Here is an 18,584-nt window from a genome sequence, read left to right as displayed (position 1 = left end):
TTCTCATCAGCCCCTTCAGGCACTGGAAGCTGCTCTAAGGTCTCCCTGGTGCCTTCTGTTCTCAGCTTTGTGCACCTAAAACAAGACACAGGGCAGAGTTGGGGCTGCCGCCTGACAGTGAAACAGCAAGAGCTGCACGGAGGGCGTCAGCAGCCCTGGTGCCAGCACGGAAGAGCACAGGGCACTGCTGGGGAAACCCTGTTATTCCTTAACATTGAACACACGCTCTGTGCCGCCCACCCCGGGACCTCAGTGTGCCACTGCCTACTGAGCACAGCTGCGCAGGTTGGCAGCTGATTCATCAGCCCAGAGCAGCCTTAAAAGGCAGCAGGTGCCCTGGCCCCTCAGCTCCAACGTGGGCCCACAGGGAGCATGGGGGGACCCAGTGACACCCGGCACTGACACCACAGAGCTGTGCCTGTGCCCCGTCCCAGAAGGTAGATGCAGGGGTGCAGTCGGTGAGAGCCCCAGTGTGGGAGCATCGTGGTGGCTGTGCCTGGTGCCCCATTCCCTGGGGCCGCAGTGCTGAGCCAGCCCAGCCTCCAGCGTGCCTTCCCTATGCAGCCACGCTGCAGCCGCTACCAGGCCCAGGGCTGGCACCAGCACCCGGAGTTTTCTCCAGCACTCCTGAAGCTTGGCTCGACAGCAGGAGATTAGCTTCTTTTCCAGCTTTGCCTGGATTTGGTGACCTCTAACGACGACCTTCCACCCAGGCTGGCAGCCTCCATTTCTTGCTCCCACTGAAGGGAGGGCAATGGGCCCCTCTCCCAGGGGCAGAGCCACACTGAAATAGAGGAACTAGTGCAGAGTCAGGAGCTGGGACCATCCTCTGACCCTCCCCTGCTCCAGCCCTGGAGATGGGATGAAACTGTGCCCAATGCAGAGCAGGGAATAAGGCAATGGCAGGACGTCCCTGTGTGGCCCCAGTGGACCAGAGGGAAGTGAGGTTGGATATGACACAGCAGAGTCAACTCATACAGGAGAGGGCTTACAGGGCACTGGGTTGTGCCACAGCAGGAGGAACATCCCCATGGGAGCAGCCACTGACCAGCTCCACTTCAAAGGAATCCCAAATGACAGTCTGGCCAGATCCTGGTACTAATGTTTGCAGGAGTTATGCGGCACTGCCACCCATGGACCAGCTCACCAGGGGACAGCTTAGTCACACTTGTCACTAAAAGCCAATGGCAAGATGAGAAGCCAATGGTTTTCTTAACAAAGCAGTGTCTGCCCAGAAAAGCCACATGTAGAACTGGGGTAACGGTTGGACTTGATCTTAATGGTCTTTTCCAACCTAGTTGATTCTATGAATTGTCTTCAAAAAGCATTGCCTGTGTCAAGGTAAAGCCAAGATTTTCAGACTTGACTGCAATTCTGAGCGCAACTCTCCAGCCAATTCCTTACCCACTGAGTGGTCCACCCATCAAATCCGCGTCTCTCCAGTTTAAAGACAGGCAGGTCACGCAGGCCAGTGTCCAAATGCTTTGCACAATTGTAGCTGATCATTTGAACCCCTCTGCCTCAATGCAAGCCGGTAGCACTTGGGCCCTTACAAAGCACCCTCCTTTGCCCTTTCACGATGCTGGGTGCCAGGCAGACTTAACACACTCTGTGCTCCTGCCCCAGGCTAATTCCTCCTGGCCTGGCAGAGCCTCAGGTGGGGGCACCTTCACTTAACAAATAACTGCTGACAATTGCTGGGCTTCGCTGCATGTGGGGAAGAGAGGGCAGCTGCCTGCCAGGAATCCTGCCTTAGCTGGCAGCACAGGATGCAGGAAGAGGCTCCAAGAGGCTGGGAACTACCATTGCACAGCCCTCCATTGGGGGTTGGAACTGGATGAGCTTTAAGGTCCCTTCCAACCCAAACCACTCCACGATTCTATGATACTGTTGTATATCACAAGCATCCTTTTAGGCCACAAATGGTAAAGCAATATAAAAACACGAAGTGTTGCAGCATGCAGGAGCCTATGGTAAAAGCTGATGCAACCTTAAGCTGCTTTCAACATCAGTTTTAAGGATGACAGATGGAGGCAAGGAAAATAAAACCTACCCAGTTCTCTGCTTTAGCCTCCAGTGGATTTGAAGCCACATTGCTTATTTTAAGTGAGGCTTTTAATGCTGACCCCATTGTTGGCCACCTGCTCTTCATCCCCGTGCCTTCTGCGGAAGCCATTAACATCCTTAACAAAACAGCCCTCTCAGGTGCTCCACTGGGAAAGCATCCAGCACAATCAAGGATCCTCATCCAAAAATGAGCTGAAACTCTCCACAGCATAGATAGGATGCTGGAAACATGCTACCTTGAAATACAGATGGCTGCCGCCCTACTATGCCCAGGTCAGTTGGGTGATTAAAGACTCAGCCTGGACTGGGGCTGAACTGCGCCTTCCCAGCTCCATCCAGCCCTGCCAGGATCCTGGGCTCCTGCACAAGGCTGTGAGCGCTTCTTGCCTAGCTACAGGTACACAAATATCCCAAAAAAGGCCATCACCAAGGAAGGGGTTCTTTTCAAGCCATGGTGAAGCTGAGCAGCTCACCAGCACACCTTCTGCTGTGAGACTAGCTGAGTTAGACAAACCGTCTGGATTTTAAGTACTTTATTCTCTTACACCCCTGAAGTGTATATCAGTTGTGGAGCGATATGGTACAGATCCTGTTTGGAAGCAGCTTGCAGCCTTTTCCTTCCCCCCCCACCCCAATTCCTAATAAGACAGCACACACAGAACTAGTGGGGTATAAAGAGGGGTCTTGTATCCATCTCCACAGGGTTAACAGGCATGGCTGAGCCCTTAAAGCACAAGCTGTGGCTCTTGGCCCCCAGTACTGCTGGGGGCTTCCCATCCATCTTCAATTTCCTAAATATCAGTAAGTTTGGGATGACAAACTGATTCAGGAGCATTCACAGGAAGTGCAAGTGTAAAGCCAGAGATTGACAAAAAGTTTTTATCCACCTGAGTGATCTCAGAGAAGAGCATCACGTCTCCCTCTGCTTTTCTCAAACAACTGGTGCATCAAACTTTCACATGGAGCAATTACTCACGTACAAAGTTGCGCCCAGACATCAGTTGCTAAACTGATTATTTACCACCAAGGCTTGGCACAGCTTGGGTGCATCAGCAGCCAGCCTCCCCCCACCACACAGGCCCTTTGCACCTCCCAGCTTCTTCCAGGCGTTCAGATTTTCCAGGTGAGATGTGGCCATCACCCCTATAATTCTGCATTGCATCTCCTCCCCCTTCCAGGTCATCAGTTTTGAGGGAAGGCAGCAAAATCCAATTTATTTTTTTTTAAATGAGAAAGTTCATGGTTCATCCGTGCAGCCCTCAAGGTTAACAGCAGAGTTTTAAAAAGGAGTTTTAAAAAATCAAGTTAAAATTCCACACAAGTCACCTCCATTTCAGTATTTTTTTTTTGACAAGGGTACAAATACAGGACTCACGTGTGGGGAGCAAGCCAAGCTGTGCAAAGCATGGATTTCTGCTAAAGAGCCATGAGCTTCCTGGATGCGTGGCTGCTCCTAGGCTGTGTGCCAGGCCTCAGGAGCAGCACTTCTACCAAGAAGTTAATGTGTGAGGAAGATAAGCTACAGTAATCATCACAGCATTGCTGCAGCAAGCAGCTGGCCTTACCCCGAAACCACTCGTTCACCAAAAGCAGCAGCAAAGCTGTTCAGGCACTGTTGTGCCATAGAAGCATGTGTTCCTGCTTCACTTTGTAGGGCTCAGCTACAGGGTACAACACACTGTTCCGTTAGGAACCAATTCTATTTCCTGCCTTTCCCAGCAGAAGGTTCTTCTGCTACTGGAGAAGCAGCTGAAGTCAAAGCAGAGTGGTTTCAGAGCAGCCTCCCAGAGCAGGATCATTAGCGTGGCTCCTCACAGCTGAGCTCTTTTCTGGACCCAGTTCATGATAATAATACACAGCCTCAGTGGGAGCAGCCACAGTAAACTGCTGCTGCCGGGAATCCTGGGAACAGCTTCAGGACCTGGCCCTCCTGGGATCACCCGAGACACCTCAGCTCCCAGAATTTCTTCCTACTTTGAAACACCAGCACTAGAACTAAAGGAGCAGCCAATTCAAATTGCTATGAAATAAAGCAATCTAAGAAAGGGAGGTGAACATATTTAAGTACAATAAGAAATTTTCCCTTAGACTGTCTATGAGGCTTCCAGAGCAGAACACAGGAGTTCAGTGACCTGGGAACCTCTACCTGTAATGAACCATTTCCCATTTTTTCTTCACCACGACGCATTACACTAGAAAACCACGGAATCAAAGCTGCAGCCGAGAAAATTAACACCCCCCACGAGCAGGCTGCCCCTTAGCAGAAACACAGTGCAAGTACAATTCATAGGATTCAACTGCAGCAGCATTAGCTTCATTTGACTGTATTTAAATAAAAATAAAGCATTAAAACAAACAAAATAAATCCCAACAGGCACTAAAATACTTTCCCTGCTTATAGCACGTAGCCCACGTGCATGGCACTTAGCAGCCTCCCCACCCCTCCCTGGGCAGGATGTTGAACTTTGTGGATGCTGCAGAACACAAGAAGCCATTTCCAAAACGGAGTGTAATGAGAATAGTCAGCAGAATCAGCTCCCAGACAGCATCCCAGTTGCTGGGTTCAAGCCTGCAGCCCCAAGTTCCAGGGTGTTCCCAGTGAGATGACAGATGAGGAAAGAGCCAGTGCCTGATCATTACAAGCCAGGAACAGACTCTTCTCCTTCCTGCTGCAGCTTCCCCCCCCGAACAGGCAGTCTTTGCAGTAAGTTCAGTTCAGCCTTTAGAGCTTCTTCAGGCGACTGTACAGTTCCCTTTTGCTCTTCTCGCCAGCCCAGGTTCGGCTTTTGGTGCGGAATCTTTTCAAGTCTTCTTTAAAGTCCTCATGGTGCATGGGGCGATAGCTCTGGGGCTCGCAGAAACTCTGGGGAAAGAGCAGCTGTTTTCACTATGGTGGTCTCACAGGAGAGATGGCCTTGTTGAGACCCCCTGGCAGAACCTGCCAGCAACTGTTCCAACAACTACCACCGTAACAAACAGAAAGAGACCACCCTCCCCTGGCTCTATACAGGACCTTCATACCAGACACTCATGAAGAAAACCTAGTGATATTCAGACTACAGCTACTTCTGGAGGGATAACAGCTATTAAATGAAGGATTTCCAGCCCTGTGTACAGAGCTCTCACCCAGATTTTCTAGTAGACATCAATACATAAACTAAGGCTATCTAGCATTCACCTTGGAATAGCAAAGTTTTAAAGAATACTTGAACCAGAAACCAAGCAGCCCCTGGCGCACATAGGAGCTGCCATTGGCTGTTTCATGCTGCCACCTTGAGGCCCTTGGTCCTTCCACCTCAGAAGGGGGCACCTACGGGCCCCAGAACCAAACCCAGGTGCACCCGCTGCCACAGGGGAACCATCAGGTCACAGGGAGCACCAAAACCCAGGAGGAGCACTCCCTACCATGAACAGCAGCATCCCAAAGGCTGGAAAAGCCAACATGCCACTGGGAAAGAACACCCTGCATCTCCCTGAAAGCACACAGGTCACAGAACGCGAAGGTAATCTAAGAGCTACTCTACAGTGCAGGGGTCCAAAAGGAACTAAAGCAACTGTCAGGACACAACTTCGTTACACTCAGAAGCACAGGAAGGACTAGCTGGAGAAGGACAGTACAGCCTCTGAAATGCCAAGGCAGCAGAAGCCAAGGGATACAGGAAGCACCATCCCCACAATGCTGGTGGGAGAGCTGCTGAGCATTTTTTAGTTTCCTTTTCTGAATTAGATGCTGAAAACACAAAGCTCAAATTTTCCACTTTGTTATCTCAGTGTGAGACTTCAGGACTGTTATCAGCAATTACTGTCAGGGCTGCCTTCTCTTCCAGTCCTTGCAGGCTGAGTAGTCTGAAATTCCTTCTCCAAATGACATTCTGAACTCCTGGCTGTTATGCTAGGGTAGAAACCAGTTTTATACTATGTCTTGTCTTGAGACAAGTGGGAAAACCTTTCAGCTATAGCAGCAAAACAGCTCTGGTGCATGGAACAGACTTCAAGTGCCTCACTACCAAATTCTAATTACTCTCAGTATGGGAGACCACAGTGAAATAGAGGAGGAAAAGCACCCCGGCAAAAAATGTCCTACTCCAAAGGCAGCCTTATTCAGTACAAATACATCAGTATTGTTTACCCATTGTTTCTTCTCCAAGTGTGAAAGAGATGAATTTAAGTGAATGTTACTTACACGGCATCTTGAGAAGAAGTCCCTGTAACCCCCTTTCAGGATGTACAGTTCTGGGTAATGGAGGTTGGGGTATTCGTTACCCAGCCTGTCCCGCTCTCTCACAAACCGGCACCTGCAGCAGGAAAAAACCCTGCATTAAATCTTGCACTCAACAAACACCACAGGAAAACAGCTCTCACCCCAAACTTCCCATTCCTGGGGCTACAGAAGTAAGCCACTGCTGCAGCTCACCTGTTTTTCATTTCCACCTCTTGTGCCAGCACAACTCCAATATGCCCTTTCCCACCATGGGCTGTGCTACCTCCCAGCCAGAGCTGACAACCAACAGCTACTCACAATAAGCTGCTTATTAAGTGGCACACCAGCATAGTAACTAGTGGCACCCAAAAGCTTTGCTCCCAGCTAGCACAGCAAGAAGTTTCCATATAGAGGAGTGTGAGATAACTCACATTCGAGGACCCCGCTCCGAAGAAAACTCGCAGTGAAATACTATTATCACTCGTTTGTTATCCGATGGCTTGATTGGCTTCTTAAGCAAATAGTTTTCCACATCCTCTTCCATATGTAAGTTTATAGCACCCTGTAATGCACAAGCACATGGAATGAGTGGATGATTGTAGTGAGCCCATCCCACTTCCTTGCAAGCAGTTTAGCATAAGTTTCCCAGAGGAGCTCTGGCAGCCCTCTCTAGCATTGGGAAGACAGCATCAAACCCAAGCAGAACATTACAGATAGCCTGTAACACACCCACATGGCCTTGGATGCTCTTGAATGAAGAGCAGCCCCCATGGTGCCAAGTGACCCCAGTTTGCAACTTATGACAACTCTATGTTACTCTTACAGGGCCAACATACCTTGATGTGTCCTCCTTCATACTCATATGGGTATCTGCAATCAATTATCACACATTCCTTGATGAAGTCTGCAAACTTCCCAGTCAGCACAGACACCATCTAGAAAAAAAAAAAAAAAAAAAGATAGAACTCCACAAACCCCCTCCAGAGTTCAGGTGTTTCAAGATGTTCTTGTCTTGCTCTCCCCAGTAAAGATTTTTTCTTACTGTCCCTGGAGCACTTACCATTTCTGAGTCAATATATTTCAAGTCCTGATGTTTCCCATCAACAGTGCGGAATAAGTAACTCTGTAAGACAGACAGCATTCAAATGAGAAAATTCCAAAGGTAGGCCATAGCACAGTGTCCAGCAACTGCGTATTTTGTAACACAGTCAAATTGCAGACAAGAGCCCTTCTAGCCAACATACTTTCCCAATAACTGGAATATGCACTGTTGAAGGGACTTGCTTTATTTGGGCTGCTTTGAGACATCTCCAGTAAGAGAGGCCATTAAAATACCAAATTAACATTTGACCATTAAATCCTTACCTTTGAGAAGTCACCAATAAGGTCTGTCTGGTCACCATCCAAAATGTTTTCGATCTCTGCTGTGGAGCATTGTGTCTTCACCATTTCCAGATTCTAGAGGAAAACGGGTTAGAGATCAATGCTGAGCACTGACAGCAGAGAGATCCTTTTCCCACAACATAACGTAAAACTGAGTTTACTCCGAAGCCCTGAACTACGACTCCCCAGCATCCCCTTTGGATTAAGGTGAAACTCGGACTCAGGAGCATGCAATTGCTGCACCAGCTCCCCCAGATCTCCTCACAATGAAGAGAGAATGCAGTTTTGCTAGGTCAGCAATTCACCTGAAAAAAGCTCTCTCATTAACCTTCACCAGCTAGACACTTATCTTAGATCCTCTCCTAATCAATTCTGTTACAAAACTGGATGCCAAGCCACTAACCGTTGAGTCCTCAGAAGCTGTTTCAGTCAGGCTTTTCCTCCTCTTGTTTTTCCCTGGAGTGTTCTCTTCCTGGGATCTCTCCATCCTTTTCTGGGTGGTTCTTCCTACACCACTAGGCAGAGATGAAGAGCCAAACAGCTGGCATCGTTTGGCCTATGAGGAAGAAGAAGAGTTGTCTAGCAAAAACTAAGCTTGGAAACTAAGCAAGCCTCAGACTTTCAGACCATTACAAATTTTGCTTTATTGAAGACACTGTCACAGCACAGCAACAATGGGATATTAACAGGGTCATCTAAATTCAGGACCTACATTTCCAGTAACACTCATTTCTTGCCCTGCAGGCTGGGTGAGTCTGGAGCACCAGAAGCAATATCAAGTGCTGGCAGAGTGTTTATACCAATTAACAGACAACTTATCAGCAGATTAAGGAGCTTTTTGCTGGAATCTAGCCTCCCTTCACAGTCTCTTGTCAGACTATCTGGCTACAGGGATTCCCTGGATGCATTCAAGATAAGTCAATAAGTATCTGATAAGGGAAGTCAAGATCATCTTGCATTTATGAAGTAGCTTTGGAAAAAGAAAGTTAATGCATATATATGCACACAATGAGTATTGTTCCACACTGACAAAGCCTTTCAGCTAAACAGTCCTTAGAGATAACAGAACACACTGAAGGGGGGTTATGTCATATCTTATTCTGTTGTTTTTAGGGACACAGGACCAGAGCCAATGTGATCACTTTTCCCAGCAGTGAAAACAGCTGCAGAACAAAGTGCCCATCTCTGTTCTGTTATGCTCCCACAGGACACTCACCCGATTGTCCATCCTCCTCATGACTAGTGGTGCAGTCCAGAGGCTTGCCACATCAGATGGCATCTCCTCATCGTTCTGAGGAAAAAAAAAGGAAGTTCATTCTCATCTATTCCACGGTGGGCAGAGACTAAATACAGCTTGGGCCAGCGTTTCAGTTGAATTCATGTTAGTGATGTTTTAGGAATTTAACTCAATCACTAGTCCAATACTCAATGAAATAATGGAACCAAGTAGAGATGTGTTGGAGAAGGTAAGTTACATCAATTCATTGATTGATTAACAATGATGTTCCTTCAAAGCTTTAAGCATTTAAAATTCAATTAGAAAGTCTGCTTAAGTAGCTCAGAAGCAAATCTTACTTCTAGCTCTTTTAGCAAGTTTCCAAAGAAAAATGCGGACTGTTCCACTAATTCCCTCTAGTAGTGCAATTCCCATCAGCCAATATGAACAGGAGTAATTCTTAAACTAGCTGCTGTTCACACCCCAAGTAAATCTCACTGTCTGCACTAGGAAAGAGCATGTATAAGATAGAGACACTGAAACTGAATTGAAAAAGGTAATAACTCACCTGCTATGATTCCCTAGTACCTAGCTTTTTGCAGTCTGACTTTCCACACTGACTTCTGCTAGAATGCGTGTGCACCACAGACACATGTTGTAGCTGACTACTAACATTAGACAGAGCAAGTTTCAAAATGCCCATATTTCCTTTGTACATACCTTCAAATCTTGGTCATCTAACAACTCCAGGAATCCATCATCATCTTCACTTTCAGAAGAAGTCAGAGAAGACTTCTGCAGGAAAACTGGGCTGCAGTGTTCCTTTCTACCCTTGGGTGTTTCACCCATGGGAAACTGAGACAAGATAGACAGTTTTAACAACACTCTTCCCATTTACTGCAGAGAGCTATAACCACAGAGACAGTGCCTTGCCTCTTACTACATTACAGAAAACATGGGGTGTTTTCCCCCATCTTGAGTACACTGACTTGAACAAACCCCAAACTGAGTTCCAATATTTCTATTTGATCCCTACAATAGCAGAGTGCTTCATTAGACTCATTAAGCAATAACCCTCGTCTGAGAAAGACACCATTCAGGGAAGGTGCAATGGAAAGAAACGGTTGGTGTCAGTGGGAACAGGAGGTAATATAAACTCTGCAGCTGATAAACACAAGATCAAGAGTACCAAGCAGGACAAAGGAACTGATTCAAGGAACAGAGGGAAGGCTTAGTCCCCCAGCATTGTTTCTGTGCAAGGACCCATCATGGCTTTTCAGTTGCTTCCTGGATGTCATATTTGGACATAAGATCCAGTCACATCAACACAGTTGTTCTAAATGCATCTGCCCCAATTTAGTTATTTACTTTATTGATAGTGAAAACAATTATAAACTAAAGTCCTCTATTCCACGTCAACATCCACTCCCTTAATTTACTGCAGCATAAACCCAGCTCTGTAATGACTAATCTTTCAGACTACAGAACAATCGATGTTTCAAACTCCTGATCATCTTACAAGCGAAATGTGAGAAATCCTCTTATCTGCAAGACAATTTTTTCCATTTGACACATTAGTGGTGACTAACAGTGCTGCCTTAGAACATGATGCAATTTTTCTTCTTCTTAATTTTTCTTCCCCTTCTGCATACCTCCAGGTATGCAGAAGATCAGGTGAGAATTAGTTGTAAAGAACACTATAGTACTTACTATACACTATAGTACTTACTATCTGAGCTGGAGATGAATTCTGCCTTGGTCCAGGAACACCATTTCCAGCAGGGGAATGCACATGCACAGAAGAACGAGAAGCTGGTTTGGTTGGCTTCTTAAACTCAAATGGTTCCTGAGTTAAAAAGGAGCAAAGTGATCATTTTACCAAAATCAAAAACTGTGTAAAGCTCTAGGGTCATTTTATCTTTTTTGTTTGGTTTTTTTTTTTTAAAGCTACCTGAGGTTGTGCTTTTAAGTTCCTTACTGCCAACAGGAGTAGTCTGAAGGCAAATGTTTTCAGATTAAAGATGTTAGAATAGCAATTCATTTAACATAATTAAGCTTTTATCCTTTTGATATCACCCATAGGGTTAAGGCTTTCCTATTTCTTTTGTCAGCCAACTTCTCTGCAAAAGGAATCATTTTTAAATTCTGCTGACACCCCCTCTTCTGTCAAGACTTGTCAGAGGCCCACCAATGGGATTTCCAGCAGCAAAGCCTTCCAGACCAAGTAGCCAAAAGGACATTGGTGTTGCGAGGAATCAAGGCTTCCCATGCCAGTAGTGGAAAGAGATGGGGTGATCTATTGAAACAGCTTTCTAGAGGCACCCCTCACAGCTATCTAAAGTGAGTGGCATGAATATATTTTCCCTTGCCACAGCCTAAAAGGAGTCAGGCTCAGCAGCACAAAAGTAGAGCTGGGCAACCAAAGTCTTCCAGATTTTTTGTGAATGTATAATCAGCTTGCAGTCACTATGATCAGTACTGTTGCACTTCACTGCAAGCTCCCTGGAGATAAGCTATGCAAAACTTTGTTATGTCTGAACTACTGCCTGGAGAGGGGAAAAGAAGCCTTTTCCACCACATCCACTGTTAAAGGGGTGTGCTAATCCAGCTCTCGCAGTACCACCTCTTATGCCTGTCATCACAGCAATGGAAAGCAATGCTTACATTCTCCTTTTCATCTTGTTCCAACAGTTGAAAAGCATCGTCATCCAGGGAATCAGAAAGGTTTCTCTTCAGAGCAGGACTGGATCCCAGGAGGCTTTGCTACAATATTCATACAGAAGTGCCAGTTCAGTATTGTGCAATATATGTCTTTGCACAACTGCATTTAAAACAAAAGAGTGGTTAATAAAGACTGTAAAGACTCCAACTGCAAACTCTGTGCAGGAGTAAATGCTGATACATATCTTGGTTCAGGTACCAAAATGCATCAGCTGCAGCAGTGACAGAGCCACATCACTGATCTTTCATGCTAACTTAAATGAGATATTGAGTTTACATGCTGTAATTCTGACAGTTTTCATTAACTGCCACACTAGCTGTTCTTGCAGCCAGAAAATTAACAAGTTATAGAATGTATCTAACTAAAAGCATTTAATATAGTAAATTCTTTAATATTTATAGAATACCAATACCAAGCTCACTTACTGGCAGAGAATGGATTCTTCTGAAAGGCATCCGAACGCTACAACAAAAAAGAATCAAAAAGATTTATTTCAATGTGTTTTAAAAGACTCTAACACGAGTAGAACTCGCTTCTCCTCCTACCCCCCCGTAAAACTCCACAAACTACCGCAGTCACTGACAAAGGAGTTGGAAGTAGAAATACACTTACTTCAGTCTGCTGGATTCAAGAATTGCTTTCTCAAACCTAAAAGCAAGCATGATGCCCCACAGTTAGCACCAAAGCACAGTACACTAAAAATCAACTTTCATTTTCACTCAAGAAGTGTTATGCTAAGCAGAAGCCAAGATACTGCTTGATGACACTGTCTTTCTTAAAAGCTATTTATAGCCAGCTGATACGATCCTAGTTCTTAGAACATAAGCTAGACTCCTTTCTCCCCCTCCTTTCCTTAAGTTCTTTTCAGCAGCATTTAGACAAGATGCTAGGCTGAAGGAAGAAAAGCTCAGTACATGAGTGACCACAAGCATCTGCCCCATCCCTAGCAACAGAAGGTTAAGGGAAAAAATTGATCTAATTGAGAGCAACAAATGCAAAGCTCAGAGCAACTGCCTGGTATCAGTAGGAACATATGGAAGCATAAATTATAGTTTAAGTGTTGAGTGACAACTGCAACTTACATGCAATTTGGTGCAGCCTCAGCCTGCTGGTAAGGTGCCCATGTCATGCTCAAACAGTCTGGTTGGTACAATAAATTAACCCAGACCCAAGACTTGTTATGTACTCTAGGATGCAGACAAGACAGAAACCCTAGCAGCTCAAGCTGCAGAGCGCTGCAGTTTTTCAGAGACAAGAGCCCATTGCACATGTGTCAGCAAAGGAAAAGCTGCATCAAGACTCTTATTAGCCTACATTTGCTAACGGCGCAATGTGAAATGCCACAAGCATATGGTTACATACGTTTCCTCCACGATATCATTCGAGGATGCAGGAACAGGTGAATCCAAAGCACAACCTGAAAGAAGAGAGATAACAGAATGTTTTCTATTGAGCATTAGCTAGGAAATACAAAGTATTGGACACTGTTACAGATTTCCTCAGAGACCATGAGCTTAGGCTGGAAACTAATGCAGAAAGCCCCATCTGCAGCCTCACCTCAGTGTAGAAGTAAATAACAGTTACAGATACTCCATAGCACTGGCTTTTGCCATAATCAAGGGTTAGTGCTTCAAGTAAAATAGGAGTAATTAAAAAAAAGCACCTCTAAGCCCTGTCTAGAACATCACAGAGACCAGAGTGCTAACACATAACATGGAACATTCTTGGCTTATTCTCCCTCACACACATCTTTAACAACTTAGTCCTTTAGGGTTTTTTAAGCTATGTTTTTAGTTACACCTCTTCATAGGAAGAAATTTTTGGCTCATTCGAAAACAAGTAGTCAAAATGCCTTTCTTAATGCCTGCTAGCGTACTGGAAACAATAGCAAGCACTTTGTAAGCACAAACCAAGCTAAACATTCCAGCTACATAGCATCTAAGTACAGCCAAGTGTGAAGCTTACTTAAACACAGACTCCCCAAGGAGTTTTTGTATCATATTCACAAGACCTAGTGATAGGCCAGCAGCGTACCGGGTACTCTCTATACCATCATGACAAGACTTGTTGCTATTTCAGTGACTGCATTCTAAACAAACAACTACAAAGAATTAATTTGACTAACATTGACAGGAAGTGGTCTCAGCACAGCAGAAACTTTAATCATAAGTGTTTTGTAAGCACTTAAGACCTGCTTTGGAGACAGAAACAAAAAAGCCAAGAAGAAAGCGAAGATTTAGCAAGCTTGGTTATTTTATCCTGCTCTGTGGTTTGTGAGCTATACTTGTGTTTTAGCGGTTCATAAAGCTCCTTTGAAGGCTGAAAATACCATGCACAGTCAGACTGGTATATAAATTCAGTTGGAGACACTGATTCCCATCACTGGGTTGGACCAGTGAAGTATCAGAAGCTTCCCTGACTATGAGTTATGGGGTAATGGCTTATTTCATTTTCACTGATAAAGCATCTCATCTGAAAAACAAGGGTAAACACACACTTCTAGGCAAGTATCAGTATTTCAGGTTTCACACAAACAATCAGCTCATGATAACTGCCACCAAAAAACCCCAAACCACAAGACAAACCCTGCTCAATGGCCTCTATTCAAGCATGCAGAGCAGGTTACCACAGTTTGGGTTTAAAGAGAGAAAACACACAGTGATGACTGTATTTCAAAGTTATCACCCTCCAGAAACTCAAGTGAGTCCCATTCACAGACAAAAACAGATATGTGATGGATCCTAACAATGAAGGGTAAAACACTATCTCCCCATTTTTTAGACCACAGCCCCAACATGCAACTCTAAACACCCCCAAGCCAATATCTCAAGACACCACAGACTAGAGAATGGTGGGATTCCAATTCCCCAATGAAGCCTATCTTGAGCTATCTTCAGCAGGCTTCATCTTCAGCTGTCTCTGCTGCAAGGAAGGCCGATACACTCATGATAAGTTGTTTACCTACTACCATGTACGGAGCAGAACATCAAAGCAATCAGAAAGTGGTAGTGATAAACATCACACTTCAGTACAAAGCATGACACTCAGCAACCATGTCTCAACAGCCATCCTAAGAAAAAAAGGAAAAAGCCCTTCTGCCAGAGTCCCCCAGTGAGGGGGCTGAACCAGTTTTTCCTCCATATAGCTCTACTACTAACATACTCGAAGACAACTTAAACAAAAAAACAAACAAACAAAAAAAAAAAAACAAAAAACATCCACAACCCAAACTGCATGAACTGCAGAAGCTTGCTGAGTAATGGCCTGCCTGCCTCCCTCCTTTTAAGCATGAGAAGTGGTTGCAGCGATTGCAGGCAGCAAAAATTCTCTATCCACACCATGGAAGCTGCTTGTAGTGGAAGCTGTGTAAAGATAGGACACTTCTCCTTTCTTACTTGTTATTAATTGAGAAAGCCATACCTGAGTCTGTCGATTCCGATGACTCAGTCCTTTGTAAACTACTAGTATTCTTGTTTCCCAGATCATGCTCAGCTTTTTCATGTTGGCTGTAAAAGAAAATAGGTATTTGTTTTAAATGCTCATTGCAGCAATAGATACCATATAAGAGTGCCTGCCTGTAAACATACGGCACACATAATCATACCTCAAAGCCATTATCAATGGCCAAATGGAAGGATTCCAGCTTGGCAGTCCTACAGACTGCAGTCTCCTGTGTTCTGCGTGCTCTCAAGTACAAGGACAATGCCACCTCCAGATCACCATGGCTTATAAATACACTGATCTAACCCCTACAGGGGCTAACACTTCAGGTTCTGGGTTTTTAAACCTGCACATGCACTGTGGATAATAGCAGAAGTTAGGCTTCCAAAGCAGGGACAGGAGTGTGTCATCTAAGACAGTAACTATCCTGGTTACCTTTCTGGTCACCTCACGCCAAGCTTTTCTCCATCAGGTGCTATGAGGGGTGTTTTGAACATTTTAGAGCCTGTCCTGAGCTGGTGCCTTCACAATGAAGGTTCTAATATAACTAAGTGGCAAACTTTGCAATAGAACTTTAGGACTAAAACCAGTTTAAGTATGTCATAGGTTACTGATGCCTGGAATCACATTTGCACCTCCCACACCAGTCTCCAGAGTCCCATTATCCTTCTCAGGACTGCAGCCCTCTCTTTGGCAGTCACTCATTTAATTAATGCTGCACAGAAAAATTAACACTATTCTAACTCAAACTCATTTTTATAAGTAGTTAGCTCTCAAATTTTGTTTTATCAACTATGCAAGGTCTTCTCTGCTCACATAACCATCAGACCAGTCTAAATAATTCCGTAGGTGAAGAGGCTTGAGGCATCTCCTGCCTGACCAAGCATCAAACACAGAGTCATTTCATACACGGGCAGGGGTCACAGCAGCTTCAGTACAGAGATGTATGTATCTCATGTAGCCTTATTCCAGATTACCTTAAAGAAAGGAAAAGCTACTCGAGTGTTGCTCCTCCATCACATAGGTTAATGAAAAAAATGCACCAGGGCATAAGCCAGGGCTACAAACTCAGAGGACACAAGAATGAAACAGAGGGGACTTGTGCAAATTGTTTGCAGGAATTTCAGGAATCTGAAGGAGGGAAGGATCATAAAGAAAGCAGGTGATTACAGAAACAAGAATGATAGAAAATCAGAAAATAAAGGACAAATACTAGGAGAACAAACAAGACCAGAGCAGGCCAGGGCAAAACAGAAACTATACAAGAGGCAAACTGCAGAGGTTACTGCAGGAATAATGAGATTAAACGAGTTACAACCAATAACAGCAAAATGGGATTGAGCAACTGCATGGCTGCAGCTCTGTGGAGAGGAGCTGCAGAGCTCAGAGACTGCAGCACTTCCCATATGTGAAATGGCAAAGAGAGGAGTGGGTGCACGGGAGCCAGGCAAAGGGAAGCAAGAACAGAGCTGAGATACTGCAGCTAATGCGGTACAGAAGGCAGGAAGGACAGACACAAACGTACCAGCAGTAATTTGCGGGATAAGGGAAAGCACCCAACATGGAGCTCAGAAGTGAGGCAGACACCCAGAGCAGAACCAGGGGAAGACGGTGGCACGTGGAGGGACACTCGGGGAGAAGATGGCCCACAGCATCGGGACCACAGCCACATGTGGGCAGGAGCTCCCGCGGGAATGACTGGGGGGGCTGGCAGTCTCTGTGCTGCTTAAGCAGAGAGGGGGCTATTTGGTGGAAGGAGGGGCGGGAGGGGGAGTGGAGCTCAGCAGGGGTGAAGGCATCAGAAAAGGTGGGGGTTAAGGGAGTAATGGAAAGCCTGGGTTTGCAAGGATGGCATGGGGGTACATAGGAAGAACTCCTGGAGGCCTAATTGGGGGAGTGCGGGGGAGTGGGAGGTCTAAAGACAGGGAGAAACAGCTCCTCGAGGCCTCATTTGGGGGGAGAGGGGAAAAGGTGCTCCAGATTTTAGTGTTAAGGATGGGGGGTGCTTGGAATGAGAGAATAAGAGATGAGGTCCTCGAGGCCTCACGTCTGAAGGGAGAAGGAGATTAAGAGATCTTCAAGGCCTCCATTAGGGAGGAAGAAGAGATGCACGAGGCCTCACTTTTTTTAGGGGGTGAGGGTAGACGAGGTCCCCGGCGCATTGCTTGGGGTGGAAAAGGGGAGAGAAATGTTTCTCGAGGCCTTAAATTTGGGGGTGGAAGAAAAGGTCCACAAGATCTTAGTGCGGTTGAGGCAGTTGGGGGGGGCGCGTGAGGAACGGACGAAGAACAACGGCGCGAGTCCTGGCTTTGAAATGGGGGGGGAGGAGGAAGAGCTCTCCTAGGCCTTGTTTTTGGTGTGGGATAGAGGAGATGGAACCCTTGAGACCTAGTATGGCGGTCGGGGGGGTAAAGGGGGAGCTCCCTCAGGCTTCGCTTCGGGTCAGGGAGGGAAGACGGGGGAGGAAGAGGCCCTGAAGGGCCCGTTTGGGGGGGTTGTTAGGGGGGAGCATGGTAGAGCCTCTCAGACAGAAAAAAAAAAAAAAAAAAAAAGAGGGGGCAGAGGGGGATCCCCAGGGACAGCAGAAAGGGCCCGGGCTTTGACTGACCCGCGTCCCAGCTGCTCCATGGTGAGGCGGAGGTTGGAGACCGGCGAGAAATTGTCAGGAAACAGAACCTTGACCACGGCGGGTGAAGCGGAGGAGACTGGAGAGAAAAGTAGGAGGCGGCGGCGGAAGCTACCGCGCAGTGCGGAATCCATGGAAGCGAATGAGCCGAACCGAGCAGAGCCGAACCGTCCTACTGTCAGCGCGGCCAGCACTGCTTTGACTGCAGCCGCTACCCGTCGCTCGCTCCGAAGCTGGCGCCAAACGTCCCCTCCACCAATCAAAACCGGTCCCTAAATGACGTTTAAAGTGGGCGAAGAAGTTCGCTCAAATCCTCCCGCCCACCGCCCTCGTTCTGGCCAATAAGAAGAGAGGCGGGTGGCCCACTCCCCGCCTCCAGCTGTTGATTGATGCCACTCCTGACCAATAGAGAAGCCAGACAACAGGGTGCAGCTAGGCAGCGTTACTGCCAAGGTGGAGACTACATTTCCCAGCATGCAGCGCCGTTCCCCTCCTCGGCCGTGCATGCTGGGAAATGTAGTCCCCGCCTCACGCAGACCCCAGCTTATCCGCTACGTCTCTGACCCTGTCCGTTTAACCGTGCCTCCAACCGCCCCAGGCCTGAGGGGAAGGGGGTAAACCTGGGAACGATGAGGGAAAACGGTCACGCTCTGACCGCGACAGACCTTGCTCTCAACCACTACCTTCAAGAGACTCTGGCATTTACGCAGGCACTGCTATTTGCCTTAAAAATGGAAACAAGCCCAACTTTTCAGAGGGCTTATTGCCTGCGTTGCCTAATCCCTTCTCTGTCCCCTGCCCCCCGTCACTGAGCAGGATGGAGGCCGCAATGGTTGTGCTGTGGGGAAGGGAGTCTTTGCATGGGTCATCCCTCAGGCCTCAGATTGTGGACACTAGGGGTGCAGGGGGAGCAGCGCCAGCTCCAAAA

At 46.5% G+C, this 18,584-nt stretch overlaps 1 protein-coding gene across 1 annotated transcript; it reads right to left on the bottom strand.

Moving 5' to 3' along the window:
* Positions 1-4,515: 4,515 nt before the first annotated feature.
* On the bottom strand, positions 4,516-17,790 carry CDC25A (cell division cycle 25A). The gene is made up of 16 exons (XM_057402821.1): positions 17,639-17,790; positions 15,010-15,095; positions 12,952-13,006; positions 12,202-12,237; positions 12,015-12,051; positions 11,532-11,630; positions 10,597-10,713; positions 9,588-9,722; positions 8,868-8,942; positions 8,055-8,207; positions 7,634-7,726; positions 7,329-7,391; positions 7,105-7,203; positions 6,700-6,830; positions 6,251-6,362; positions 4,516-4,930 (listed from the first exon to the last, which is right to left on the bottom strand). Exons 1-16 carry the CDS (start codon positions 17,788-17,790, stop codon positions 4,790-4,792), a joined length of 1,584 nt encoding a protein of 527 aa, XP_057258804.1. The 3' UTR covers positions 4,516-4,789.
* Positions 17,791-18,584: the final 794 nt, after the last annotated feature.

This window comes from Pezoporus wallicus, unplaced genomic scaffold (genome assembly GCF_028554395.1).
Source record: "Pezoporus wallicus isolate ANWC-B61680 ecotype Strahan unplaced genomic scaffold, APGP_CSIRO_Pwel_v1 contig_8057, whole genome shotgun sequence".
NCBI classification, from domain to species: domain Eukaryota; kingdom Metazoa; phylum Chordata; class Aves; order Psittaciformes; family Psittacidae; genus Pezoporus; species Pezoporus wallicus.
Note: the sequence above shows the minus strand (reverse complement) of the source record. Positions and strands in the feature narration are given on the sequence as shown.

Excerpts from the sequence above, each read along its gene's own strand:
- CDC25A (XM_057402821.1), bottom strand. The coding sequence starts at position 17,790 with ATGGATTCCGCACTGCGCGGTAGCTTCCGCCGCCGCCTCCTACTTTTC. Across the intron at positions 7,392-7,633 it reads TTATTGGTGACTTCTCAAAG|AGTTACTTATTCCGCACTGT; the intron begins GTAAGGATTTAA and ends TCTGTCTTACAG. Across the intron at positions 6,363-6,699 it reads TCGGAGCGGGGTCCTCGAAT|GTGCCGGTTTGTGAGAGAGC; the intron begins GTGAGTTATCTC and ends TTCCTGCTGCAG.